Genomic DNA, 18,614 nt, shown 5'->3' on the forward strand with positions numbered 1-18,614 from the left:
ACAGGCGAAGAACAGAAGTGGCACAATACCACAGTAATAATGCATCTCAGAAGAGGGCTGCACCTGTGGGCCTGATTCCCTAGGCTGCATGTGAATCTGCAGTAATATGTCAAAAGCAGCAGCATCTGCTACCCATCTTCCAGCGTATTACATCATCATTGAGTCTGAGGGCGGTCCTCTCCTGCCTCCAAAATGAGTGACAGCACAGAAAGGGGAGGGCTCATGCAGGATAAAGCCTGGAAGCCCATCAGGAAGAGAAAACTGCCAACCTGAAAGCTGAGACAGGTATGACCTCGCCTTCACCACACAAAGTAGAGCAATAGAATATGTTCTATTAACAATACTGTGTGAGCACTGATAAGAATGTAGATCACTCCTGCAGACCTGAAAAATAAAGGTGTTAAATTACTACAGCTATAATGAGATTTTTCTGACCACTCAGGTTTTTCTTACTGATTACAGGGTCTGGACTTTGGCACTGATGGCTGAGATGAAAAATTTGTCGTACGTACCTTTGAAGCAGCCCATTGTGCTCATAGTAGAAGGTTTCAACGTAACCAGGCAGCAGGGGTACCCCCTGTTCGTGCTCTTGTTGATCGTGTACGCCTTGATGCTGCTCGGAAACATCACCGTGGTTACGGTGATCGCCAGGAATGCCAAGCTCCACAAGCCCATGTACGTGATGATGTGCAACCTGGCAGTGAGCGACCTGCTCGGGGGCACTGTAATCATGACCCAGCTGATGACCCACTTCCTGACTGGGGACAGGACCGTCAGCTACGTGGGGGCCTTTGTACAGGCCGCCTCTGTGCACACGTACCACTCGGTCGTCGCCACCATTCTGACGGCCATGGCGTACGACCGCTACGTGGCCATCTGCCAGCCGCTGCACTACCATGCCATCATGACCACTAGGAGGCTGGTTTTACTGTGTTTCTCGGCCTGGTTCTTCGTGCTCTGCCTGGTCGTCGCTCGCCTCATTATGAACGTGGGAATACCATTGTGTGGGACGTTAATCACACACGTCTACTGCAGTCATGGATCCATTATGAGTCTGGCATGCCTCCCCACCCCCATCAACGACTTGTTCGGTAATTGTTCGATTTATACCATAAGTACGGGCTGCTTCTTTGGCATTGTCTTTTCCTATGCGAAGATCCTCAAAGCATGCATTGTCAAAAAGGAGAAAAACAGTTGGAGCAAGGCCATACATACATGTGCCTCCCATCTCACCATTTATCTCCTCTTTGCGATCTCCTTGTTCCTCATTGTGATGACCTACAGTATGAAAAACATTAACCCCAATGCCAAGAAGTTTTGCGCCATTTTTTTTATCATCGTGCCCCCCACAGTCAACCCAATCATCTATGGTATCGCCACAAAAAATATTCGAACAAACATTGTGAAGTTTTTCAAATCCTCTGTCTCACCAAAATAGGGAAACCAGCCAGTACCACCCTGTTAACAAAATAACATTATTTAGATGTATTTCTTATGGTGAGGAAAGAGCTAAAGTGTTATCTTCTCATCACAACATTTTCCTACAGAAAAAGTCAGATGGGCTTTTTTTCCCCCAAACATAGCTGTAAAGTCATGATTTGCAGGCTGGTAAAAATAGTGACCATGGTAAAAACCTTGGCACAGCACTGTTATTCTACACATCCTTCCACAACTTCACTGCATCATTCTCAATAAAGTTTTGTGCCAGCTGATCAGATGGTTTTTCTTTTCAAACAATTTGAACCATTCTCCATCTTTTTTTCCCCATGAAGCTTTTGCATTATAAAAAGCATATCTAGCCTACATTTTATAAATTGCAATCTAGTTTGTAGCTGTCCTCATATTTTATTAGTGTGATTCTGTGACAAGTAACAAGAAAAACCAGTTGACACTACAGAATGACTGCATCCAGACCTACCCACCCTTTCTTGCTACTGTATTAATGGCTGTATTTTGTTAATCGACTTGTACATTTTTCTTTTATGTAATTTTTTTCTTCTGCAAGCACTTTGAAGATCGTGTTCTATGCAGATCTAATACAAATACAGACCATTTCATCTCCTACAAAGGAGCTAGAGGCAGTTAGCATTTCAGCACACTGTTACACTGTAGCAGACCAAAGTCTTGGAGAGGATGATTGACAGCGCAAAACCCGATTACCTATGATAGACCTACTATAGCTGCTTTTAACTAATGCCAACGTTACTTAAAGGCAGCTGTCATAATAACGTTTGCAAGGGAGCGCAGAAAACTTCGGATCTGGGTTCCTGTCCTCGTTTTTCGTACAGCCCACCACACAACAACGTTTCTGCATTTTTATAGTCTTGATAACCCACCAACTTTTAATATAAACTCTGGAGCACAACCGATTGTTTTCCCCCATCGTGACCGTGGCCTTTTTTTATTTTTTTTATTTTAACAAAATTACTGTTTCCTTTCTATGGCAGCCTGAAATCTGCTAAAATAAAGATGGCTTTGCATACAACACATTTTGGTTTCTTTGATTATAAAGGATACAGATGCGGTTCAAGACAATTTAACTTAGGAAACATGCGCATTGTATATATTTTGACATGAACAGCCTATTCTTAGAGTGTGGGTGCAGACAACGAAGTGTACCCCACATTTCCATAACTTCAGATAATGTCAACAAAATGTGCACAATCTTTCGAAGCAAGTAAAAAGAATTCTATCACTTGCCTATTTGCCTAATTCAGGAGAACTGGCACGGCTGTATCTGAGGGTACTGAGTATTTTGTGAATTAATCGCTGTGCTGATAGTTAAGGAAAATGATTGAAAATAGGTTGAGACAAATGAGCAGTTTGCAGGGAAGTTGATCTCAGAGATATGTAAAACACATTCACGATCACATTCCTTTCACAATCATTAATCGGCAATCATTAATAGGCTATCACATTTATATATTTTTAATGATTCTGCAATTAGATTTTAATGTTTATGTAAAGCTCATTCCTTTAATAAAGGTCAAATATACTGAAGATTAAAGTGTCTTAATTAAATTATAATGTGTGCGAGCAGGGGGCCTATGGTGAAATGCCATTTGAAGAGACTTGCAAGCGACCGCGTGAGCAGCAGGGTGGCCCTTTTTCAGCTTGAGCCACTGTAAAAGTCAACTAGCTTACTTTTTATAAGCCAGTAATTTATAAAAAGCACCTTATAAATTACTGACTAGGAAGGTCACATTTTTATTATTGTGAGAAAAAAAATATAAAATGTACTTTGTAAATGCACTACCACGCCATCATGACCACTAGGAGGCTGGTTTCACTGTGCTTCCTGGTCTGGTTCGTCATGGTCTGCCTGGTCGTGGGCCTCCTCGTCCTGAGAGGGGCAACGCCACTGTGTGGGACGTTCATCTCACACGTCTACTGCAGTAATGGAGCCATACTGAGGCTGGCGTGCATACCCACCCCCACCATCAACATCTACGAAATGTGTTCGGTTTGGTTCTTAAGATCAGGCTGCTTCTTAGTTATAGCATTTTCCTATGCAAATATCTTCAAAACGTGTGTCATCAAAAGAGAGAAAAACAGTCGGAGCAAGGCCATACAGACGTGCGCCTCCCATCTCACCATTTATATCCTCTTTGAGATCTCCGGGTTCATCATTATCTTGACCTACACGCTGCAAGAGATCAGCCCCAACACCAAGAAGTTCTGCACCATTTTGACTCATCGTGCCCCCCACGGTCTACCCAATCATCTATGGCATCGTCACGACAGACATTCGCACAAGCATTGTGAAGTTTTTAAAATACTGTCTCGCCAAAAAAAGGGAATCCAGCAAGTACCACTCAAATATGCAAATAACATTTATAAAATGCATTTTTTTGGTTGAAGAAAGTTGGTAAATGTTTTCATGTAATCACAATTGTGTTTCTAAAACGTTTTCCTACAGAAAAAGTGTCATATGGACAATTTTTCCACCAACAGTGGAAAAATTACGGTTTGTAGGCTGGTCAAAACAACGATCATTGTAAAAACCTTGCTACAGCACTGTTATTCTCCACACCCTTCAGAACTTCATTGTTTCATTGTAAAGAGTCTCAATAAAGTTTAGTGCCAGCTGGGCAGACGACACTTGAGGTGAAGTCCTACGCTGGATTTCCTTTGCTGATGAGGATGATCATTTCCTGTCTTGTTCTGGCACAATTTGAACCATCCTCCATCTTTTTTCCCCTATGAATCTTTTGCATTATAAAAAGCACATCTAAACTAATAAGAAGCATTGCACTTTTTTAAACAAAGCAGTATAATTGTAATCTAGTTTGTAGTTCTGTTGTTGTTTGCAATTTCTCATTAGTGTGACTTACAAACCTTTATATATTTACAGTTATTAAAATGATAATACAATAATAAAAACCATTTAACACAACAGATTTTGTGTAACACTACATCTGTATACCTGTTGACTGACAGCTCCAACACTACCTAATGAAGAGGAAGGTAAGCCTACAGGCACCATGCAGTCCTGCAGTTTGGCTTTCTCCAAAAATATATAGTGTAATAATATGTAATTACATCATTAAAGCCTCAGCTATTCCTGATGGTAAACAGCATGAGATCAACAAAAATCTGGTTTTTACCTAATATGCTTATTCCTGGACAGGGTTGCAGGCCAGATGGGGGCTATCCCAGCATGCACTGAGCAAGACAAAGGAACACGCCCCTGCACAGGTTATTAATCAGTAGCAGACCACACACACTCTTCACTCACACACTCATACCAATGGGAATAACATGCAGACACCAATAGAAAGGCCTTCCCTTGTTTGAAATTATGTACTGAAATTCACTATGTACTATAACTATAAACCTGAAAATGTTTTACCACATGACAAAAAAATTCTTGGTTTAACAATAATGTGCAGTGTGCGCCCCATGACAAGTGTGTTGGACATTAGACACTGCTTTGGCACCTCCTAGTGTAAATGTTTTGAATTCACATCAACAGGCACTATTTTGCTTATTTGACTTATGGGGTATGCACTATCATTTGCCTATACGCCTAATTCAAGAGAACTGGCAGTGCTATAGGCTATCTCATGGTACTGAGTATTTTGCAAATTAATCGCTGTGTTGATAATGAAGGAAAATGACAGAAAATTGCTATTTCAGGAGTGCTGCTTCACAGAGATATGTAAAAACACGTGTCCTGCCATGATCATTATTAGGCTATTACTTTTATTGATTATGCATTTACATTTTTATGTAAATGCATACAGTTAATTCCTTTAATAAAGATACAATATATTGAAGATTAAGGTGTCTTAATTGATTTATAACATGCGCAAGCAGGGAGTCTGAGGTGAAATGCTCTTTGAAGAGACTTGCATGGGACCGCGTGCTCGGTAGGGTGTAATTTATCAGCTTGAGCCACTGCCCTCCATAAATCTGCACGGTCCTGATCCAATAAAACATTTCAAACTGACAAACAGTACCAAATAGCGCCTTAGGAATAGCTGGTTGGGAGGTCTCATCTTTACTATTTAATTAGGACTGCGGTGAGATCAGGTGGACATAGATTCAGATGGGAAAAAGTTCCATCTTGGAAAGAGAAATAATAAGCTGATTCATTCAGAAACTGAGCAAGTTGGGGGAGCAAGATTCTGAAAAACAGAATCCACTTGTTTCAATGGGAGGCAACTTTCCTTAATCAAAATGAAGAACATATTTTTAATATATATGGGTTGTTTTTTTATGTTTTAGGTGAAAGTCATAAATCAGTTCAGCTGTGTTGAATTTGTGTGTGTGCGCATGGTACGTGTTTACCAACACGATTGCCTTTCAGTTGTGACTGTAATGGACATTATGTAATTTCATATAAATGCACTTTGTCACTTGTATTTGGACGTTCCATTGTTAACCTTTTCTCGAAACACATTGCAACAAAACAAGTTTCATATTAAATCGAAGGATTCTACACCTGAGAATGTATTCAGTTTCAGAACTCCATATAATGATTTGTGATCAATTCATTGAGGGGCAGTTCAGGTTATTGCACATTGCAGTGAAATCATGTGTTGTTTTGTTTTTTGTTTTTTTTTTAGCTCTGTTAGAATGGGAAGAAAAGAAAAACAAAAAGATATTTCAGAAACCCAAGATAATCATTGCACCATTTGTGGAGAAAACACAAGTATTTTCTCATTGAAGTGAACATTCATGGCAAATGTTGATTGGACACAGGCAAAGAACGGAAGTGGCACAATATCACAGTAATAATGCATCTCAGAGGGAGACTGCACCTGTGGGCCTGATTCCCTAGGCTGCAAGTGACTCTGCAGTAATATGTCAAAAGCAGCAGCATCTGCCACCCGTCTTTCAGTGCATTACATCATCACAGAGTCCAGAGGCGGTCCGGTCCTGCCTCCAAAATGAGTGACAGGACAGAGAGGGGAGGACCCATGCAGGATAAAGCCTGAAAGCCCATCAGGAAGAGAGGACTGCCAACCTGAAACCTGAGACAGGTATGACCTCGCCTTTACACCCCTCAAAGTACAGCCATAGCATATGTTCTATTAACAACACTGTGTGAGTACTGGTAAGAATGCAGATCATTCAAGCAGACCTGAGAACTAAAGATGTTATTACAGCTATTATCGGATTTCGCTGATCACTCGTGAATTTCTTCCTGATTTCAGGGTCTGGTCTCAGGCACTGATGGCAGAGATGGAAAATGTGTCGTATGTACCTCTGAAGCAGCCCATTGTGTTCACAGTGGAAGGCTTCATCATAACCAGGCAGCAGGGGTACCCCCTGTTTGTGGCCTCGCTCATCGTGTACGCCGTGATGCTGCTGGGAAACATCACCATGGTTACAGTGATCGCCAGGAATGCCAAGCTCCACAAGCCCATGTATGTGATGATGTGCAACCTGGCAGCATGCGATCTGCTCGGGGGCACTGTAGTCCTGACCCAGCTGATGTCATACTTTCTGACAGGGGACAAGGCCATCAGCTACCCAAAGGCCATTTTACAGGCCTTCTGTGTGCAAACGTACGGCATGGCCGTCACCAACATCCTGGCAATCATGGCGTACGACCGATATGTAGCCATCTGTCAGCCGCTGCACTACCACACCATCATGACCACTAGGAGGCTGGTTTCACTGTGTTTCCTGGTCTGGTTCATCGTGTTCTGTCTGGTCGCGATCCTCCTCATTCTGAATGGGGCAACACCACTGTGTGGGACGTTGATCACACATGTCTACTGCAGTAATGGAGCCATTCTGAGGCTGGCGTGCATACCCACCCCCATCATCAACATCTACGAAATGTGTTCGATTTGGTTCTTAAGATCGGGCTGCTTCTTAATTATAGCCTTTTCCTATGCAAAGATCCTCCAAACGTGTGTCATCAAAAGGGAGAAAAACAGTCGGAGCAAGGCCATACAGACGTGCGCCTCCCATCTGACCATTTATATCCTCTTTGAGGTCTCCGGGTTCATCATTGTCTTGGCCTACAGGCTGCAAGAGATCAGCCCCAATGCCAGGAAGTTCTGCGCCATTATTACGTTCATCGTGCCCCCCACGATCAACCCAATCATCTATGGCATCGCCACGACAGACATTCGCACAAGCATTGTGAAGCTTTTCAAATCCACAGTCTCGCCGAAAATAGGGAATCTGGCAAGTATCACCCAGTTATCTACATAACATTTTTAAAATATTTTTTTTTAGGTTGAGGAAAGTTTAAATGTTTTCTTTTCATCGCAATGGTGTCTCTAAAACATTTCCCTACAGAAATAAGTCTCAGGTGGACCTTTTTTCAAACAGCAGTAAAATAAAGGCTGGTCAAAACAATTATCACTGTGCAAAACTTGCTACAGCACTGTTATTCTCCACACCCTTCCAAAAGTTCACTGTATCATTGTAAAGAGTCTCAATAAAGTTTAGTGCCAGCTGGGCAGAGGACACTTGAGGTGAAGTCCTACACTGGATTTTCTTTGCTGATGAGGATGCTCATTTCCTGTCTTGTTCTGGCAATGTGAACCATCCTCCATCTTTTTTTCCTTATGAATGTTTTGCATTATAAAAAGCACATCTACATTTTTAAAACAAATAAGAAGCCATGTACTTTTTTAAATAAAGCAGAATGATTGCAATCTAGTTTGTAATTTTGTTGTTGTTTGTCATTTTTTTATTAGTTAGTTAAAAGTGAGTCAAAACCAAAACATTATACCATAACAATGAAAACCATTCAACACTACAGATTCCGTGTAACACTGCTTCCGTACACCTGCTCTGATTGACAGCGCCAACCCTACTTAATGAAGAGGAAAGAAAGCCTACAGGCATCCTCCAGTCCTGCAGTTTGGCTTTCTCTGGAAATATATTGTATAATATGTAATTACATCATCAAAGCCTTTGCCATTCCTAACGGTAAACTGCAGTAGATCAACAAAAATATTTTTTATTTTACCGGTAGATTATATTTGATCTTGGTGTATTAGGATACAGAGTCACACAAAGAACCCTGTTGTTTATTTGTTGAGTTTTCCCTTGTTTAAAATCATGTGTTGAAATTCAAAATGTACCACAATTATGAACTTGAAAATGTTTTACAACATGACAAACAAATCATTGGTTTAACCACAATGTGTACAGTGTGGGAAATAAATATATATGTAATCAAAAAAGCACAAGCCCAATGTATTGGGAAAGACATGTAGTCAGAGAGCACAGGCCCAATTTATACGGGAAAGGAATGTATTCAAGAGCACCAGCCGCCACCTCCATGATGTATCATACGGCTAGCAAAGGAGGGAGGATGCAGAGTGGACAAAGGTCAACCTGAGCCATGAGATTAACAACCTGCAGCAGTGAGTGCTTCATACTAAAAACATGTGCAGTCAGAACAAACACGTAATACACACGTAGTTTCTGCCATGCAAATTAAGCATTTTATGCAAGTATATACGTAGAATGAACGCAAGCTTCTGCCTTTTGTGTCGCAAATGTGTCGTCGGAATATATGATTTGTGATAAAAGAGGGGAGGGAGATTCAGGTGGGAGATGAGCACTAGCATTTTTTAAAAATAAAGAAGGAAAGGGCCCATAAATAATGGTGTCAAAAACAGGACATGACTAACAAAAAGAAATAAGTGGGAAGTACTAAATTTAAGCTCCACAACAGGAGGAGTTAGCAAAAATGGATAAAAGAAGCATTTGGCCCCAGGGGATTTTAGTGTGTGTCTTGGGAATGCTTGGAGAGTGCTAGGAGTGCGATTGGATGTATTGTCTTTACTTTGTGAGTGACCGTTAGTTGTACTGAACTGCGCAGCTCAGCCCGGGTTCTTGTATGTGATCTTTGATTCACTAACAATAAACCCGGTTGCATCAGACTCTGAGAAGTGCGCATCTTTTGAAGAAGCATTCAACAGTGTGGAGGAGAGCGACCTCGGCGTTCCTGGCCCAGGCCGGGGCCCGTTTTCTCCTGCCCACAACAGTGTGGAGGAGAGCGACCTCGGCGTTCCTGGCCCAGGCCGGGGCCCGTTCTCTCCTGCCCACAACAGTGTGGAGGAGAGCGACCTCGGCGTTCCTGGCCCAGGCCGGGGCCCGTTCTCTCCTGCCCACAACAGTGTGGAGGAGAGCGACCTCGGCGTTCCTGGCCCAGGCCGGGGCCTGTTTTCTCCTGCCCACAACAGTGTGCGCCCCATGGCGAGTGTGCGGGACATTTGACACAGATTTGGCGCCCCCTAGTGTAAATGTTTTGAAATCACATAAACAGGCACTATTTTTCCCATTTGACTTGTGTCTTGCTTAGGAAACTTTTTTATTGTGATGAATTTCCATCAAAATCTCACAAATTCCATATTTACATCGATTACATCTAAGCATGAGAAAGGTATTAAATATTAATTTTACAGAAAAGTAATGATGATACTAAATCAAAAAGGACTGACAAATAGTGCAAAATGTCCATTTGGGTCATATACTCATCTGATAGGTACATTATGACCACATGCACATCACATATTTTGAGATATTTACACTTAGTCCTGTTAAATATTACATGAAAACATCCAAATATGGTCATTTTAAATAAATTGCCATTTTTTCATATTCCTGTAATTATGTCTTTTTGGTTTTTAAACATTTTCAAAACAGGGATTGACACCTGACCTCATAATAAAAACATTCAAATAATGAACATCTTGGCATCACTTTTCAGCGTTTCCTTTAATCATTTTTGGGCATGGAAGAGACCTTTGACTGATTTATAAAAAATTATTAGATTTTTTTTTATTTTAAATGAACCTGCGTTACCAAGGTTACAAAGCACGCTCAGGGCTGCTGTACATGCGTTACCAAGGTTACAAAGCATGCTCAGGGCTGCTGTACATGCGTTACCAAGGTTAGGAAGCACGTTTAGGGGCCGCCGTACGTGCGTTACCAAGGTTACGGCGCACGCTCAGGCTGGCGCGGCGGCGGTTTTCCTGGCCCGCGGCGACACGTCTCGGCGGCGGCAACAGAACGCCCGCCTCACCGCGTCCCTGAGCTCCCGGTTCCTCAGGCTGTAGATCACGGGGTTGAGCAGCGGCGTCAGGGCGGAGTACAGGATGGCCACGATGATGCGCACGTCGGCGGAGAAGTCGCCCACGCGGTACGAGGTGTACACGAAGGCGGCCGAGCCGTAGGAGAGGGAGACCACGGTCAGGTGGGAGGCGCAGGTGGCGAAGGCCTTCCGCCGCACCTCCCAGGAGCCCATCCGGCCGATGGAGGCGCCGATGGCGGCGTAGGACGAGAGGACGAGCGCCAGCGTGCCGAGCAGCGCCACCATGGCGGACGCCAGCGACAGGCGGCTGACGGCGGCCACGTCGGCGCAGGCCAGCCGCATGACGGAGGACGGGTCGCAGAAGCAGTGGCGCACGCGGTTGGCGCCGCAGAAGGGCAGCCGGCTCACGGCGGAGATGGCGGGAAGGGTGCAGGCCATGCCGAACCCCCAGGCCCCGCAGATGAGGAGCAGGCGGACCTGCACGCAAACGCACCGGACACAGCACAGACAGCACAGGCATCTCAATATGACCGCACTGCCCACCGTTACCATGCAGATACGTTTACAGGCACGGTTCAGCCGTTTTGATCAACTGGTCATGGTATTCCACGAAGACCTTGATTGGTTAAATCAGCAAAGACCATGATTGGTTAAATCAGGTTCCATGGAGAGGAGATTAAACAAAAGCCTGCCCTGGGGGGTCCTCAATCAAGCAGTAACGCCCCAGCTTCTATTCATGAATGTGGTTAGAAAAGTTGATTCCTAAAATCAGGTGTGCAACTGCTTACTTGTAACAAAAGTCTGCACCCACACTGGCCTTACTTGGATAAGACGGTGCACCATGGCCACATCCCAAATACTACTAATTATGCCCTTTTTTTTACCTCCCATAGTTTGATTAGTATTACATTTAATATTTGGTCTGTGTGTTCCCCTAGGATGGGGTTGTGAGGGAGGCAGGGGAAGAGAAAAGGGTGTTGACAGTAACAAGTAGTAACACAAACAGTATGTTGGATATTAAAACTTCCCCACAGAGATGAAAGAGTGGCTTTGACTTTATAAAGGAAAGTGCAAAGTAAACACAAACGGTTTGGCCAGTGCCTTGTTTTTGTTTGCTGCAATTTTTTTTTTAAAAAGAAGAACGCAAACCAAACCTTCTGCGTCATGATGGCGGTGTAGCGCAGTGGGTTGCAGATGGCCACGTAGCGGTCGAACGCCATCACGGTCAAAAGGCTGCGCCCGGTCACCGCCATGGAGATGAACCAGTACATCTGCAGGAAGCAGCCCGGCACTGAGATGGTATTGGTCCCCGTCAGCAAGCCCGACAGCATGTTGGGGATGGTCACTGACGTGTAGACGATGTCCACGAAGGACAGGTTGTGCAGAAAGAAGTACATGGGCGAACTGAGCTTGGCGTCCGTCCGCACCAGGTATATTATCATGGTGTTCCCTCCCAGAATGGTCATGTAGGCCAACAGAAAGAGAACAAACAGCAGCGTTTTGTTGTCCTTGAACTCTGACAAGCCCACGATTACAAACTCGGAGATGGTCTCGGACGTGTTCATACTGTGGAGAATCCGCTAAACTGCACAAACACCGAGACGCAACATAATTGCACATCGTGGTTAGTTCATTAGCACATGGGTACACTCGATTACTTAAACCATTAAAGATGTGGGGTGTGTGTATACGAATCCGCAGTCATCCTAAATGCAGTTTAATTCGATTACATAGTTATTAAGATAGGCATGTATTCTGTCTGTTAAATCACAAACAGCAATACACTCGATTTGAGGGAAAATTCAAGAAAAACATATTATATAAATACATGTGTAGGACTTACGTTTAAGTTCCATGGATGTTTTAAGTGAATAAATAGCTAATAATGAGCAGACTACATTTGGTCAAATTTGGCTAATCAATTTTTTTCATTTACCCCTTTGAAATTAGCCTACCCACCAGGCGTAATATATCGTTGTCTTCCCCTTTCAATAATTGTTTCATTTAAACCATTTGATGAATGCACAAATGCAATTCGTTTCTAAAGTCGTTACAACCAAGTCTAGCCTCTGCTAACTCATTCTAATGCAACGTAAACCTCGCGTAGCCTACTTTTAATTCAGTTGTAGAAGATACAGAAAGTCTAAGTTTCATGCCTGTAAAAATGCCTGTAATGTCAATTAAACTATTTTTAACGGAGTTGCCATTTTTAAAATTATACATTTCATATGTTCTTTGGATTATTTGAACATATTGTGTAAAACTTCCCAAAAACGAGTTTTTCTTTTATTAGTTTGCTTTTACTTGGACGGCATTGACGACTGTGTCAAAGTAATGTAGACTAAACGACACTAAGTCGTTATTTAGCGGTCGTCCCATTAAATAACATGATTTATAACGCAATTTTATATTGATTTATAGGCTTACAGTTATTTTGAATAATATCTTTTCTCATGCACAATCATGTTACTTGAATCATGTTCAAGTAAAACTTTAGCGACACTGGAACCCGAAAAGACTATAGGCTACAGTTCAGCATAATTTAAAATATAATATGTGAACGAACAGTCTGTAGGCTACACACTGACCCGTTGTGTGAAATTCCTTACCAGTTGCAGAAGCTGAAGTCTTGCACTCTTTGAGAGTTCAGTGTGGTAAGAACTTAAGTATAGGTGTTTGCATTTTATGAATTAAAAAATAATTGTTTATCTGCTGGATGAGGCGCTCCGAGGGGATTTTCGTACTTTTGCGTCAATTAAAAACTTTTCCTTGGCAATTAAATAAAAGAAACGTTCTCAATTGAAACATCCCCAAGGAACAAATGTTTATGATCCACTGAACCTGAATGACGTAAAACCTCATTATCAGCATGCTCGTTTATTTCATTTTAATTGCGCCGTGTGCAGTGACTATACAACAGCTATGCAATTAATTCCACCCCATTCCGGAGTAAACAAACAGTTTTATGCCTTGGCTCTTGCTTCTTGGTGTGTGTGTGTGTGTGTGTGTGTGTGTGTGTTTCAAATCTTGGTTTGAAAAAATAAGATTTAAGATATAAGATATATATCTATATATACACACACACACAGATGAGTGACAAGACAAATAAAAAATGTAAAGGATTCCTTACAGGTATACTGCATGATACAATTAAGCAATTAACATCATATCATGCTCTGTGGCATGTACAAAAGATGGCCAGAGGAAAAGATCTAAGTGACTTTGAAAGAGGGTTCATTACTGGGGCATGGATGGCTGGAGCTTCAGTCATAATGACTGCTCAACTGGCTAGAGTTTCAATAGCAATCGTGACTACATTACATAACAAGTATTTAGCAGACACTCTTATTTACATTGCATCCATGTATACAGCTGGATATATACTGAAGCAATGCAGGTTAATTTATTATTATTATTTTTTTTTTAAATCAGATTTAATATTTAAGTAATATAATTTGCCTGAATATTTTGAGATGCTAATTAAATCTGCAGTTATGAACTAAAATATTTATTTATCATGTCTGTTTTAAAAAATCTTTTTTAGCATAAATCTTTGGGGAAATGCCATATTTGGGCTAAATCAGAGAGAGAGAGAAACACATGTGTTTTAATTTAGATTTGGCACCTGATAATATTAATTTCAACCAGCCATTTTCAAAATGCACGTTATGTCTCTGGCACTGGCGCTGTTTTGGCGCCACCTTGAGTTATATAGCGGTAGTACAGTGAGGAATAATCTCAGAATCTAGGCTCGGAGTGCATAGCCTGTTTATTAGTTTATTCTGTCTATATCATTCCACTACATGAAAAAAGGTAATTATCTGCTGCTAGTCAGTAGTTTATCTTCACAAGTTTATAATGCAAACCACCTCTGGAGTAGGTTTTTTTGGAATATTTTTATGTCAGTGTTCTAGAACTGCGTTGCTTTCAATTACCAGTCTTGACTGTTACAGCAGCAGTAGAATGTTCACATAAGAACATTCTAGCCACACATTTGTGACCTCACACCTCAAAGGGTTTCAGGAATGGATGTGTGGCACCATTGTGTCCATTACATCACTCATAAGCCTGGGGACATCTTAATTAAGGCAACTAGATATCCCTTAGAAAATTACACTGTTCTCTGCAAGAAGGCTACATTTCACTTGTTGGCACTGCAATACCTCAATAATAATAATAATAATAATATATTATTATTATTATTATTATTATTATATAACACTGTAAATGGGGGGGCTCACCATACCCACCTCCAGTCTAGGCCCCACCTGAGTGATGCACAGCAGCCATTTTGGTCTAAAATGCTTAGCACACATCAGCAGAGAGTTTGGAGAGGGTGTTAACAGAGAGTGAGCCAAGGTTATTTCTCATATGTGCAGACTGAGATAGCTCAACGTGGACTTTGAGTCAGCGAAAACAGCAAAAGGAAGCAATTCCATCATCGCAGGATTACAAGGCGAACCACTTCGCTGAACACTGGCAAGAGCATTATGGATCAGTAAGAAAGGACATGTCTAGTCAGGTGGCTCCATTTTGTGTCAAGGTCAACTGACTGGAGACTGATGAAGTGGCATTTACATTGTAATTAAAATGAACACAAGAAGGCCTTTCAAACTCATGGACAGAATAACTGCTGACTTTGACTTTTATGAAAAGAGGCAAAAATCTTCCATTATTGACAACTGAATGTCATTGTCATGGTCCTGTGTTCCTGTCTGCGTTTTCCCTGTTGGGCCGCCAGATGGCGGCACTTCTGTTTCGTGTCCTGCTCCCCCTGTGTTAATTGTATCATTGTTTCCAATTGTCTAATCATTGTTTTCTGGCTGTCTCGTTTTCCCTTCCCCTTCCGTGGCCTGATTGTTCATGGTACCCTCCTGTGTCTCGTCAGTGTGTTCTATTTAAGTTGCCCTCTTCCTTGACTCAGGTGTTGGATTCTTGCGGTATGTCTGGGTGTTCTGTGCTCCCCTCCTCAAATCTGCTCCATGCGTTCCTGTCTATGTTCTGGTTTCCTTGTGTTTGTTTCCACTTGTGTTCTCTCCTGAATGTATGTATTCTGCTTGCTTCGGTTCCGCTTGTGCCTTGTGTGTTTTCTGTCCTGCCAGTGTTCCGCCCTGCCTGTGTTCTGTTTTTTTTTTTTTTTTTAGGTTCTTTATCTTTTTGTGTTTGTGGTTTTGCCCCTCGTGGCCTTTTGTTTGTTCCCTGTTCATTTAGTAAAGTCTGTTTCCCTTCATTTGAAGTTTTGTGTTTTTGACCTCTGCGTTTGGGTCCAACCCCCCCATGCATCCTGACAGTCATGAATCTCATTGTGACTTTAATGCTGTGAATTGGTATTACATCTGCTTGTGGTGTTCATTGAATGATGCTTTTGAAATGTAATTTTTTATTCATTATTAGGAATATTATTGATATTGCCATAATGTGAATGAGTAAGAGAAGAGTCTGTTTTAGAAAATCTTAGAAGGTTTAAGTATTACAAGTTCTTAACCCTTTGAGGAGCAAACTTTTAAAATGAGAATAGCGCACTTTTTTTTTTTTTTTTTTTTTCTTTTACCATTTTTTTTGTAGCTAGCTTTCAGTGCAAAGCTAATGAATTGCAATCAATTTAATGCACTTTGACTCGGAAAATAAATATTGGGCATGCCCCGCCAAGGCCTAACTTGGCTGGATAGCATACCTGCCATCCCACTACATTAATTACTGTACTTTCGGGTTGAGAAGGACGGGGACGAGGAAGGCAGCATCTCCCTGTCTTTCTGAGCAAATAAAGCAACAACCCTGCAGGGTCGTAGTAATGAGAGACACGCATGCCGCGCGCAAATGGGCAGTTGTCAAAAGAAAGGTTAGCCCCTCTCCCAGGACCTCATTAGCGTAATGGCTGCTGAGACGTTCCGTAGGGTTCTGGGTATTTAATGCAATAAGTATTCACGCGCTTCAGACACAGGATGCGGCGTTCCGCTTCTGCTGCCTCCTGCCAATTAATCACTCGTCACTTTTAACGAGGTTGTTAACGCGCTAGCTGACTTCCGCAGACTCGCTGCCAATCTAACCGGCTCATTTTCAGTTCAGACAAAACCCAACGGGCTTTAAAACCTAAATAACTGCAGGCTAAATTTCTGCTAAACCATCATGGTTAATTACCGCCACACATGACCGGTAATCCACAAGCCTGTTGTAGCTTTTATACTTGCATTACGTAGATTCATTTAGCATATAAGAGAATATATGCTTTCTTATCTTTCTGCTAATACAGTTCCTGTTTCTGATCGCCAGAGGCCGCCAGTTCCCAAATCACAGGGTGTTCGCATTTGTCTAAATTGGTCTTTTCTGGTTTGTTTCCTCCTTGTATTGCTTGAATCATTGTTTGCACCTGTGTTCTATAGTTCATTTAGCTCGCCAGTTTGTCAGTATATGCAAGTTCTTTGTTCTCAGTTATTCTTCACTTGGTCTTGGTGATTGTTTGTGCATTTTTCCAGCTGAATGTTTGCTTGTGTCCAAACGGTGAAATGTCAAGTTAAATTAGTTAATTCAACTCTCTAACAGAGTACACGTGAGTCCATCTGGGGCCGTATTTACTCTGTCGGGGCTGATTTAACACTGATCATGCTCCGTCCTGTGTCGTTTCTTCCTAGTTGTTCCCCCCAGTGTTCAATTGGTTTGTACACATATACCCAGGGGGCCCAATTATCTGTGAGTCTCATTGGAGAGGTGGGTCACCTGGTGTCCAGACACTGAGCCATCTGACATAGAACACACTTCTGATCGGGAGATATTAATTTGTACCCACACAATTGGAAAATATAGAACTGCTCTTTCATTTTATTGCTGGGTTTACATATTAACGGGCTCCTAAAACCTTATTGTGATGCAGTAGTGTGTGAGAGGAAAAACGTGTGTGCGTGTGCCCGTGCCCGTGCCCGTCCGTCCGTCCATTACTGGCTTGCAGTTGATCTCAAAGTGCCATTAGTCGGACTCATTCCACGGATTTAACGACTCTGAGTGGAGCTGATGCTCCTTGTGATGCAGTCAGCGGGCTTATAGCATGCACACATGACTGCACCAATGAGGTGTGAGAGGGCTTACGACTGCACCAATGAGGTGTGAGGGCTTCCGACTGCACCAATGAGGTGTGAGAGGGCTTACGACTGCACCAATGAGGTGCGTCCTGTGGGCTTGTTTCATCTCTGCCTCATAAATCATAAGCATATCCAGTTATAACGTCACCCATGGGAGCCAAATCTTTCTAGACAAGTACACAGAAATATGAAATGAAGGTGAATGTGGGGGGTTGTGAGATTTCTAACAGCATATTTCCTTTGACGTGTACATGATTATACAAAAAAAAAAAAATTTTTAAACCTGAAAATAAAAGCCATTATTTTGCAGACACTCCTATTCAGAGCAACGTAAACAGATTATATTTTCTGCATATAATCAATTTAGAATGTTATAAGGTCGAATATTGGATATCTTTACTGAAGCAATTCAGATTAAGTTGTCGAAGGGTATTTAAAAAAAAAAAAAAAACTATTTAACCAGGTTAATCTCATTGAGATTAAAGTCTCTTTTGCAAGAGAGACTGGGCAAGATGAGCTGCTGAATAATTTGACAAACAGCAGTATTTATACAAGCGGACAGTCCCTGGAACACAAAGGGTAAAGACCAGAAAAGGTTGTGGTTTGCTGTTGAGCCGACAAAGGGTGTAAACGCTCAGGTTTCTAAATGTTTAAAAATATATTTTATAACACATTTTCAACTGTTCGGTATTCACAGGGCGCAAATAGCGTTTTCTACGCGATTGTTCAGGCACACACAGGCATGCACATACACACACACACACACCCGCACCCGCGCACGCACACGAGGTGTGTGTGTGTGTGTGCCCGTGCGTGTGTGTGCGTGCATGCCTGTGCGCGCGTGTTGGCATGTGCATGCGTGCAAGCATGCCTTCGTGCGTGTGAATGAGAACGGTGAGTTGGATTAACAGACATGATGAAAGGGATTATCCACTTCATGTTCAGTCCATAAAAAAAGTAGGAAAAACCTCTTAAAGTTCTGGAATTAATTATATCCCCCCCGCCCCTGCCCCCCCATTCAGCCT

General features: G+C 42.2%; 1 protein-coding gene across 2 annotated transcripts; it reads right to left on the reverse strand.

Moving 5' to 3' along the window:
• Positions 1 to 9,765: 9,765 nt before the first annotated feature.
• Positions 9,766 to 13,341, reverse strand: or6at1 (odorant receptor, family 6, subfamily AT, member 1). 2 transcript variants are annotated; one of them, XM_064352784.1, is made up of 3 exons: positions 13,126 to 13,341; positions 11,671 to 12,101; positions 9,766 to 10,993 (listed from the first exon to the last, which is right to left on the reverse strand). In XM_064352784.1, exons 2-3 carry the CDS (start codon positions 12,079 to 12,081, stop codon positions 10,433 to 10,435), a joined length of 972 nt encoding a protein of 323 aa, XP_064208854.1. In that variant the 5' UTR covers positions 12,082 to 12,101; positions 13,126 to 13,341; the 3' UTR covers positions 9,766 to 10,432. The 2 variants fall into 2 exon arrangements, with proteins under 2 accessions (XP_064208854.1, XP_064208855.1); XM_064352785.1 differs by lacking the exon at positions 13,126 to 13,341 and having other exon boundaries at positions 11,671 to 12,160.
• Between the last annotated feature and the right edge of the window lie 5,273 nt (positions 13,342 to 18,614).

This window comes from Anguilla rostrata, chromosome 9, assembly GCF_018555375.3.
Source record: "Anguilla rostrata isolate EN2019 chromosome 9, ASM1855537v3, whole genome shotgun sequence".
In the NCBI taxonomy this organism is placed as follows: Eukaryota; Metazoa; Chordata; class Actinopteri; order Anguilliformes; family Anguillidae; genus Anguilla; species Anguilla rostrata.

What these genes read in the sequence shown, in the direction of transcription:
- or6at1 (XM_064352784.1), bottom strand. Translation starts at nt 12,081, where the DNA reads ATGAACACGTCCGAGACCATCTCCGAGTTTGTAATCGTGGGCTTGTCA. An exon ending in CCGCCATCATGACGCAGAAG is followed by an intron (nt 10,994 to 11,670) that starts GTTTGGTTTGCG and finishes GTTTGCGTGCAG; the next exon opens with GTCCGCCTGCTCCTCATCTG.